Below are 9379 nucleotides of genomic sequence, written 5' to 3'. Positions count from 1 at the left end.
GCTCGCGGATGACGATCAGACCATATGTATGTAAACTCATGTAATAGGGGAACACCTGTTGTTTTCATAACTGACACCAACTACGCCTGCCGGTTCTGCGTTATGACGGCGGCACTGCCTCTCTGTCCCAGCACCCCCGGGCAGGATCATTCTGCTCCCAAGGGCTCCGGCCACACACACAGTGAGTTCCGAGGCAAGGACCCTGGATGAGATCATCTCATTCCCTCTTCCCTTCATTAACAGCGAGCGGGATCATGGAGTCTTCCAGGACCTTCATGAGACATCTGCCAATCACACCAGGCTACAGTGGTAAGTAGAGATGTGCCCCGTGGATGCGCCTGGCAGGGGAACCACGGTCCTGCTTGCCATCCCTGCCCTGGTCCACTGTCTGTGTCCTTCTGACTGGCTGGGCCAGTACGGGCGGGCACTTTAGCTTTTTAAGATACTTGTTGAAAACCTCCCTTACTGAAGATGGCTGATAACTGAGTTCAAATTAATGGAAAGATCGAACTCAGGCCAGGTCTCGCAGGATGTGGCTGGGCCTGTGGGAAGCACTTTATGGGTATCATTGCCTTCGGGCCAAGATAAGGGATAGATGCAATGGATAAGGTCCTTTTTCCCAAGGGAGCTTTCTCAAGTTTTGCACTAGGACTGTTCTTAGGGTCCCATTCCTTCCTGGGTCCCCTAGAGGGAGAATGATCCAAATGATTTGTCTGGAATGGCTCTGGTTCTAGCACTGAAAGTCCTCAGTCCCAGGAAACCCTGAAGTCCTTGGCAAACAGGGATAGTCGGTCACTACCTAAAGGTTCTTGTCCTCAGGCTTCTGGGTTACTGAGAACTTACTTTCTGCAGTAAGTAAAAATGTCTATTAAATGGGTGTATTAGTTTCTTAAGCCTGCCGTTTAATACAAAAGATGGTTATCCTCCCCCAGGGCTGGAGGCAAGCAGTCTGAAATCAGGTGTCGCTAGGGCCATGCTCTCTCCGAAGGCTCTAGAGGAGGGTCCTTCCTTGTCTCTTCCAGTTTCTCATGGCCTTGACTGTTTGGTGACGTACGGCAGCATGGCCCCAATCTCTGCCCCCCGCCACCCCCTGGTCTTCCCACGGCTCTTTTCGCGCCTTCTGCCCTGCACCTCAGTGTCTCTTCCTCAGATCCCCCTCTCTCTTCTCTTATAACAGAGTATTTTCAACAAGTGTCCTAAAAAACACAAGTGCCTGTCCTGGCCCAGCCAGCTGGCCACACTAGACAGGGGACCGAGACAGAGACAGCTGGATTTAGGGCCCTTCCCCAGACACGGATAATCTCATTCCCAAATCCTTAAAGACCCTATTTCCAGATAAGGTCACCTTCATGGGACCCATCGGTTAGGACTGGGACATATCTACTCAGGAGACACCATTTCAGCCCTCTACACAGGGTAACGATAGGTCTCTCCTAAGATTGTCCCGGCCCTTAGTAAGATTCTGGGAAGGTAGCTTGAATTCCTCTGTGTGTACATAGATACAATTACGTAAAATCTATCCAGTCACCAGGACCCCTCGGTTCCTACGATCCCCACCCCCCCCCAACAACACTAGGGTATCTTTTAACTGCCCCAGGGTTGAGGAGCCTCTCTGGTGGGGGGAGGGCTTCGGAACAGCCTCATAATCAGATTTTTCCAGAAGTGGCTTCTCGCAGGATGTGGGAGGCAGGGTTGCTACTCTTGACTCTGAAATCAAGTTTTCTTGCGGGACGCGGGCGACATGTGGGGCTTCAGTAACGAGTGAGAGGTATTTATTTATTTTTGTTTACCCATCGAAAACCAAGTTCTTAACCAGTTTTTCTTCCTTTTGTGCTTTCAAAAACTAGTTTTATTGTGACAATGGTGTAGGCCCTGGGATTCAGCCTCCGGTTTAAATAAATGCTTGTGTTTTACCCCATACTAATTGTAGTGATTATATGTTATTTTGTGGGAAGTGGTAAAAAAATTGTTCTAGGGGGCGGGCCCCCCAGATAATGAATTTACCTTTTTTTGTGTGTCATAGGCCTCAGCTTTTAATAAGCCCCGCAATCTCCTGATGGTCCGACAAAAAACGAAAAAGGGTCCCAAATTGCATTTGGGAAGTGTCAAAGAAAATAAGCTTTCTCTCTAAAACAGATGAATAATTTCAATTACTCCTCAGACTATCATTTTGGCCCATTAAATGCTTTCCCCATTTGTGGTTCAGACTGACATCAGGGGCTTTGCTATCAAAGAATATTACTGTCATCGTCTTTGTTGAAATGGGCCTTCCCTCCCCAGCTCCAAGGTCATTTTGTGTGTGTGTGTGTGTGTGTGTGTGGCCTTGGGAGGGCCCAGTGCGGTGCAGACAACAGCGCTGCTTGTATTAATGGCCTTTGGGGAAAGGCAGTGCTGTCCGCCCGGGGAGGAAATGCCACAGAGCGGGCTGGGGCTCTGGGGAGCATCTGTAGGTTCCGACGGCCTTGCTGAAGGCTCCCATTCGTTGGCTCTTGCAGGCTTCGTGCCCTACCTCTGCTGCCAGCAGGCCACCAGCAAGGACAGCATGGCCCACTGTCTGAAGATCTTCCAGGAGATCACACAGCGCTATAAAAACCAGATGGAGGAATTTCACTGCTCGGTAGCCACTGCCCGGAGGCTGAAGCCCGTCTGCTCTGAGGAGACCGTCCTGCGGGCGCTGCACCAGTATTACCGGCAATATCACCCCCTGAGTCTGGGTACCAGCCCCCCCGGAAACCAGTCCCCTTCTGCTGGGGCCCAAGCGCAGGGCCCCGCAGGCCCACTGGGCTGGCCCAGGGAACAGGGAGTCCAACCCACTTTCAAATCCCCAGGCTTGGTTTCATCCAGTGAGAAAGAAACATCTCCTGGGGGAGAGAGCGACCCGGTCCTGGTCAGACCATAGGGTGCTGTGAATGGAGACCCCCTTCCCCCTGCATGTGGCCACGATCGCTCAGACTGCACCTGCTGTCTCAGGATGGACGCTCTGGGGTTGCTTTCCCTGTGCTGGGCACCATTATTTCAAGAGGTCAAACATGATTATTCCCATTTTAGAGATGGGGAAAGTGAGGCTGCGGAGGTAATGGCCCTTGTCTGAGTGAGGTCAGTCCTCAGCTGGAATCCAGCTGTGGCAGGCACTGGAGAACAACCATGATAACAATGACAAAACCAACTTCTGACGTGATTCTATAAGGCTAATCACGATGATTTGTCCTGGACCGTTCTTAAGGTCTAAAGGCCTATAAGAAAAGTAATGGACTCCAGAACTGTCTTTATTATTAGGACTATAGTTGTGGGACGGCTAACCACACATCTGTTGTGCTTGAAAGTTTTCCGAATCATAACAAAGAACATCTGCCCAAGAGTTTGAGATTTCGCCCAGCTCTGTGACTGTTTGCTGTGTGAACTATGGCACATGGCCTCCCCTCTCTGGACTGTAGTTCGTTCCTCCAGCGCAGGGAAGGATGGATTAGATGCTTCCCATAGTGCCTTCTGGCTCTGATTCTGGGACTCAGTGGCCTAATTCTATTCTGACCGTACCTGGAGGAGGCAGGCAGACAGGAATCTTTGATCTCACCAGTGGGAATTGGGCCAGGTCAGCCAGCCAGAGTCGTTCATGACCTGAAGGCAGATTCCTGGTGCTGAGCCTGATGTACTTTCTTCTGACCTGGATGCTTCTCCTGCTTCTTTTCTGTAAACTATCCAAGAGGCAATGTGTGAAGCTTTTTCATTAATTTGAATGAGGAGCAGGATCTGTTGAAGACAAAGAACCCGAGACTCAGGTGCAGGTTTGAAGCTTGGTTCTACCACCTCCTTACCCGGGTGACCATGACCAAGACTCTTTTAACCTCTGCAAGGCCTCCGTGTCCTGTTCATAAGGCGGAGTCAATAATGGTGTCAGCCTGTCCCAGTGTGTGAGAGAAGGAACTCCGAGGGTATTCGGAAAGCTCCTATCCAGGTGCCTGGCTCACAGAATCAACCGACCAGGGGTAGCCGCTCTGAAGGCCTCTAGAGGCCTAGGGGCTCACCAGGGTAACTGTAGGGGTGCAGGCTACCTGGGGAGCAGCCACTGGGTGGCTTCTCAAAGCCCTCAGGAAGCATGCTATCTTTTTACAGAATGCAAAAACAGCAAGAAACCCCTCTACGAGCCCCCGATCCCAGGCTGGGCTGGCTACCTCCCGAGAGCCAGGGTCACCGAATTAGGCTGCGCCACGCGGTACACTGTCATGGCCAGAAACTGCTACAGGGACTTCCTGGGCATCATGGAGCAGGCCAGGAGGGCACACCTGAAGCCATTTGAGGAGTGAGTCCGGCGTGGGGCTGGCGTGGGGCACAGCCACAGGTGACGAGAACCAGGGCCAGAGCTGGGGCTGGGCTGGGGGGGCATTTATAGCCCCCCCCCCCCCCAGTTCTACGGCTGCTTTTCTGTTTGGTTTGTTGTACAGAAGGGGCCTTGTTGGTAATAGCAAGGCCTTCACGGGAAGCAGCGACCCTCCACCCCCCCCCCCCACCCGACCTGGCATTCTCCAGAAGCCTGCTTGCGGTCTTTGCTGGTTGCAGGGAGAGACCAAAAGTGAAAAAACCCACCGGGCCACCTGTCCTAGCAGCAACCTAAGTCCTGAGGAGGGGCATGGTAGGGCCCTGCAGAGGGGGGCTGTTTGGCCTCAGTTTTCCCTCCTACAAAATGGAGATATGATAATCCTTTAAGTTTAGGATAAATCCCGTCAGGATTTGAAAGTAAGCTGCTGTGCTCACACAGGACAGATTGTATTTCTTTTCTTTATTATTCAAAAGAGGAGTAAGTCTATGACTTTTGTCCTTTAGAATGTATGGCAAGGGGTCCACCCAACCTCCTTCCGCCCCTTCTCCAAAAGTTTTGCAGCATGAAGGATCGCTGCCCAATTGTCTGGATTTTTCTGTCCCAGGTAAGGGAGCGCTCTTTCTTTCTTTCCTGCTACTTTTATAAAGGGGATGAGATGTTTGCAGTAGCCTCCCTGCTTAGCGGTGCTGTCGGCCTGCAACTCGTCAGGATGGTTTCTCTTCCAGGTGGCAGCCGTCTTGCCCACGGGAGACCCCTGACCGAGGAACCCAGACCTCCAGTGACATGTGGCTGTGCCCAAGGGACAAATATGTCGTGCAGCGGGAAGATTTACCTCGAGCCACTGTTCTCAGCAAAGTATGCAGAAAGCTGAGGCAGACAGCCTGCCGAGGAGAGGGGAACTTAGCAGGGGACTCAGAAACTCATCACTCTTGCGTGAGAACCAGCCCCTCCCCCACACCCAAGAGGCCCTAGGAAAATTTCAAAACCTAAGAATCCTTTCAGCTGCCACCAGCTCGCTATCTGTTTGGCAACAGCATGTCATTAATGATAAAGACCTTTCACTGCGGTGTGGGAATAAAGAAGCTACTTCTCGGCATGCTGAAGGTTTCTGTGGGGGCTGGGGGTTCCTAGGTTGTGTTGACCTTGAGAAGAGCCGGGGTGAGATTCATCTCTTCCTTACCTTGAGGTAACATTGTGCACCTGGATCAGGCTCTTATGGAAGCCCTGGCCCAGCCCACTAACCAACCAGCGGTCCCTGTCAGCCATCTTGGGTCCTGACCTGGTGGCCCGACGGTATGCCTACCCAACCCTGGTGTTTCAGAATCCCACTCCTCAGGAGACCCCGACTGGCAGACAGACACAAGATGTATTTGTTTCACAGCGCTGCTGTAACAGTACCTCACACTGGATGCCAATAAGACAACAGAAGTGTATTACCTCATGGTACTGGAAGCCAGAAATCCAAATTCAAGGTGTTAATATGGAAACCTCAAGGGAGACTCCTTCCTTACCTCTTTCTTTCCACCCCCTGGTGGTTTGCTGGAAATCCTCGGCCTTCCTCGGTACATAACTACAATCTCTATCTTTATGGTCCTGTGACGTCCCCTCTGTGTCTCTGTGTCTTCACATGGCAGTCGTCTTATAAGGATGCCAGTCACCCTGGATTAGGGCCCATCCTTTTCCAGGATGAGCGTGTCTAAGCTTAGCTCATTATACCTGCATTGAGCCCCTTTCTGAAGAAGTCCTAGGCTGAGGCATCCAGCAGCCCTCAGAAGACGTCAGATGCAGCTCGTGGAGCAGCGAGACCATCGCAGACGTCCAAAGGCTCAGTAACGGGCAGAGCCAAAACAGTACAGCACTTGGCTCCTGGGAGACCTGCCCAGGGCAGAGAAATCAGATGCCAAATCTTTAATGAGTACAAAGGACTTTGGTGAGAAAAAAGTCACCTCTCAACTGTTTTTTACGAACCTCCCAAGTGTGATTTAGCATTCCCTTCACTTAACGCAACAAACCACAGGCATCCTGTCCCGTTGGCCTGATAGAAGCCACAGATCCGTCTGTATCATGACTTTTGCTGTGTGCAAAATGTTAGTGTTGACCGTACTGTATAATGATGTAGTTATTAGAGCGACTGTATCGACACTCTAACATACGGCTATTCAATCTGTGCCTAAAGAAGCACATGGTTGGGGGGCACCTGGGTGGCTCAGTGGGTTAAGCCTCTGCCTTAGGCTCAGGTCGTGATCTCAGGGTCCTGGGATTGAGCCCCGCATTGGGCTCTCTGCCCAGCCGGGAGTCTGCTCCCCTTCTTCTCTGCCTACTTGTGATCTCTGTCAAATAAATAAATAAAATCTTAAAAAAAAAAAAAAAAGATGCACGTGGTTGTTTCACAGAATTGTCCTAATACTTGGATCCTATTTCAATGTAATTAGTTTCCCTTGTAGTGTCACGTATTTTGCTTCCTGCATTTAAACACATTTATTGTGAGCAGAGGCCCGCATAGTTCACCCGCCAGCCAGAGGCGCCTGGCCCAGACATGATTTCTCATCCAGAAAAACAGCCAAAGATGGATGTCCAGGGTGATTGTCGTACAAAACAAAGCAGCAGCCCTGAGTTCAGATCTCAACTCTGGGTTCTTCTGGCTGTGTGACTCCGGATGCTTGCCTTAACCTCTCTGATCCTCCAATGCCTACTTTGTAAAAGGAATGAAGATAACAAAACAGCTCACTCAGGAGCCCTGTTGATTATGGAAATAGGGAGTTTAGGCAGGTAAATCCGGTCCACACCTGCTCAGGAAGGATTGTCAATTACCCCTGGGGCAAAGGGACCCAAGAACGCAGCCGACAGGGGTTGGAGATGGGTTGGCGTTCTGTCCCTCATGGTGAGTTATTAACACAACGCGGTTCAGAACCCCGAGCTCCTGCCCACGAATGGAGGCCCTTTACCGCTGGACGTTCCTCCCAGGGATTCTACCCCGGGAGGGAGGCTGCTTGGGCATCACGGACCAGTAATAAAACCAGCAGCAGCTGCTAATGTGCTTGCTTGTGTCAGGCTCTGGCCTAAGTCCTTCCCCGGAATAACTTATTTAATTAGTATTTTTTAAACATTTTCATTTTATGAATGAATAAACTGAGGCACTTGGCTCAGGGTCACACAGACAGTAAATGGCAGGAGGTCTGAGGTCAGAGTTGGCGCACGTAACCTTCATGCCACGCTGCCACGTCGCTGCCACGTCGCTGCCACGTCGCTGCCATGTCACTGCCACGTCACCCCCACGTCGTGTGATCCTCTGAGGCCACTGTCACAACATGAACTACTGCTCCAAGAGCTGCTGGGTCAATTCAGAAAGAAAAGAGACGAGAGGATTCATGAGAAACCCGAAAGTATACGAAGTGCGAGAGTTGGTATAGTGGGGTTCAGGATGTCGAGGGCTGGGCTCTGGGAGGCCTCACACCTGTTTGTGCCATGTGGCTGCTGTGTGATCTGGCGGGAAAAACTCACCCACTCTGAGCCCCAGTGTCCTGTGATGATGATGTAATGAGGACGCCTTCTTCATGAGGTGATTTGAGAGGATTAAATGCATCATGAACACGAAGGGCATGGCCTGACATTTTGCCGGCACAAGGCTCACGGGCAGCCCTTGACCGAGCTGAAGGCACTGGGAAGGAACACCACCACCGGAACAAGAGTTGAGAGGTTTGAGTAAGGCCCGAGCCTGGAGGGCCTCATCTCCTTGCCCTGCTCTAGGCCTTGCTCATCAGCCTCTCTCCCCCGCCAAGAGTTTCAACCAAGAGCTGGGGACTTGGCTTTTCCCAAAGGGCCTCTGAGTTCCTCAACCAAATTACCCCCACGTCACCCCCAACTCCTCCCCTAACAAATACTCGAAGTTTCCCCTGGTGCCCAGCCCAGAAGCAGTGCTCTATAGTAGGAGCCATCATTAGATGGGAAGACCTAGCAGGCAGAGTCCCCAACGGCCCTCTCCTTAAAAGTCTCTTTTTCTCAGCTGATGGAGATGAGCTTGGTGGGGAGATGGTGGGGTACACCAGCCTCCATCAGTCTTCCAAAAATAGCCCCTCCCCCAGAGGCTGATATGTCCCCAACAAAAGCCTGTGTTCGTATCTGGATTTAAACTAGATTTTTTGAATTCTCCAAAGGCTAAGAGCATATACTCTACCTTCCCTGGCTAGTCTGGGGTGCTATCAGGAAGGGGCACCAGGTACCCTGAAGGGACCAAATACCCAGCCCTCGTTTAGCCCTCGTTTCCGGTATGTGTTCTGAAGGTCACACCAAGGGCAAATCTGCCCAGGCTTCTCCATCTGGCTGAGGCACCCCCTGCCTTCCATAGTCCGGGTCTGGGTGACTGGCAGCTGCTAACAGACCTCTGGCTTAAGGCCATTTGAACCAAAGCCACTCCCATTTGCTTAAACTCAATACAGTTTTGGTGATTGCTTATTTTTCAACCTATTTGTATAAGGACATTTAGGAATTATTTTATAATTTGTGTACACGTTGATCACAACTGCAGCTTTGTGAAAGTTGGGGTTGTTTTATTTCTTGGTTCTCCTTTTTTCCTCATTTTTTCTAAAACCTTTTATCTAACATCTAATAAGGTTGAGAACCTTTTAGCCAATGCATCTATAAAGCTATGAAATTGATCGTGGCGAATGCAATTTTTTATTTGAATGCTCCCTCGGCCCCCCTGCCCTGAAGGTGACAATCCTTTTAATCAAGACATAAATTACTAAGGCCCTTCCTTCTAAACCAAGGTTGGAAGACTTTCTCTCTAAAGGGCCAGATAGTCAAATTTTTAGGCTTCTGGGCCATCTGGTCTCCCTCGCAAATACTCAGTTCTGCCATCTTAGCAGGAAAGCAGCTATAGACAATATGTAAATGAGCAAGGGTGGCTGTGTTCCCATCAGAGTTTATTTATAGGCACTGAAATGTTAAGTTCATATAATGTTCATGTATCACAAAATAGTATTCTCCTTTTGATTTTCATTAAAAATTTTTTTTAAAAATGTGACCATTTTTAGCTGGAGGGTCGTACACACACAGGTGGCCCAT

At 50.5% G+C, this 9379-nt stretch overlaps 1 protein-coding gene across 1 annotated transcript; it reads left to right on the top strand.

Annotated features, from left to right (window-relative positions):
- Positions 1-254: 254 nt before the first annotated feature.
- On the top strand, positions 255-5369 carry SPMIP5 (sperm microtubule inner protein 5). Its single transcript, XM_059395935.1, has 5 exons — positions 255-309; positions 2496-2714; positions 4111-4297; positions 4819-4919; positions 5041-5369. The coding sequence occupies exons 1-5, from the start codon at positions 255-257 to the stop codon at positions 5184-5186; spliced, it is 708 nt and encodes a 235-aa protein (XP_059251918.1). The 3' UTR covers positions 5187-5369.
- Positions 5370-9379: the final 4010 nt, after the last annotated feature.

Source organism: Mustela nigripes, chromosome 4 (assembly GCF_022355385.1).
Source record: "Mustela nigripes isolate SB6536 chromosome 4, MUSNIG.SB6536, whole genome shotgun sequence".
In the NCBI taxonomy this organism is placed as follows: domain Eukaryota; kingdom Metazoa; phylum Chordata; class Mammalia; order Carnivora; family Mustelidae; genus Mustela; species Mustela nigripes.
This window is presented reverse-complemented; position numbering and strand designations above follow the sequence as displayed.

Coding starts and splice junctions, on each gene's coding strand:
- SPMIP5 (XM_059395935.1), top strand. CDS start 255: ATGGAGTCTTCCAGGACCTTCATGAGACATCTGCCAATCACACCAGGC. Junction 310..2,495: donor AATCACACCAGGCTACAGTG/GTAAGTAGAGAT, acceptor TGGCTCTTGCAG/GCTTCGTGCCCTACCTCTGC. Junction 4,298..4,818: donor CACCTGAAGCCATTTGAGGA/GTGAGTCCGGCG, acceptor TTTGTCCTTTAG/AATGTATGGCAAGGGGTCCA.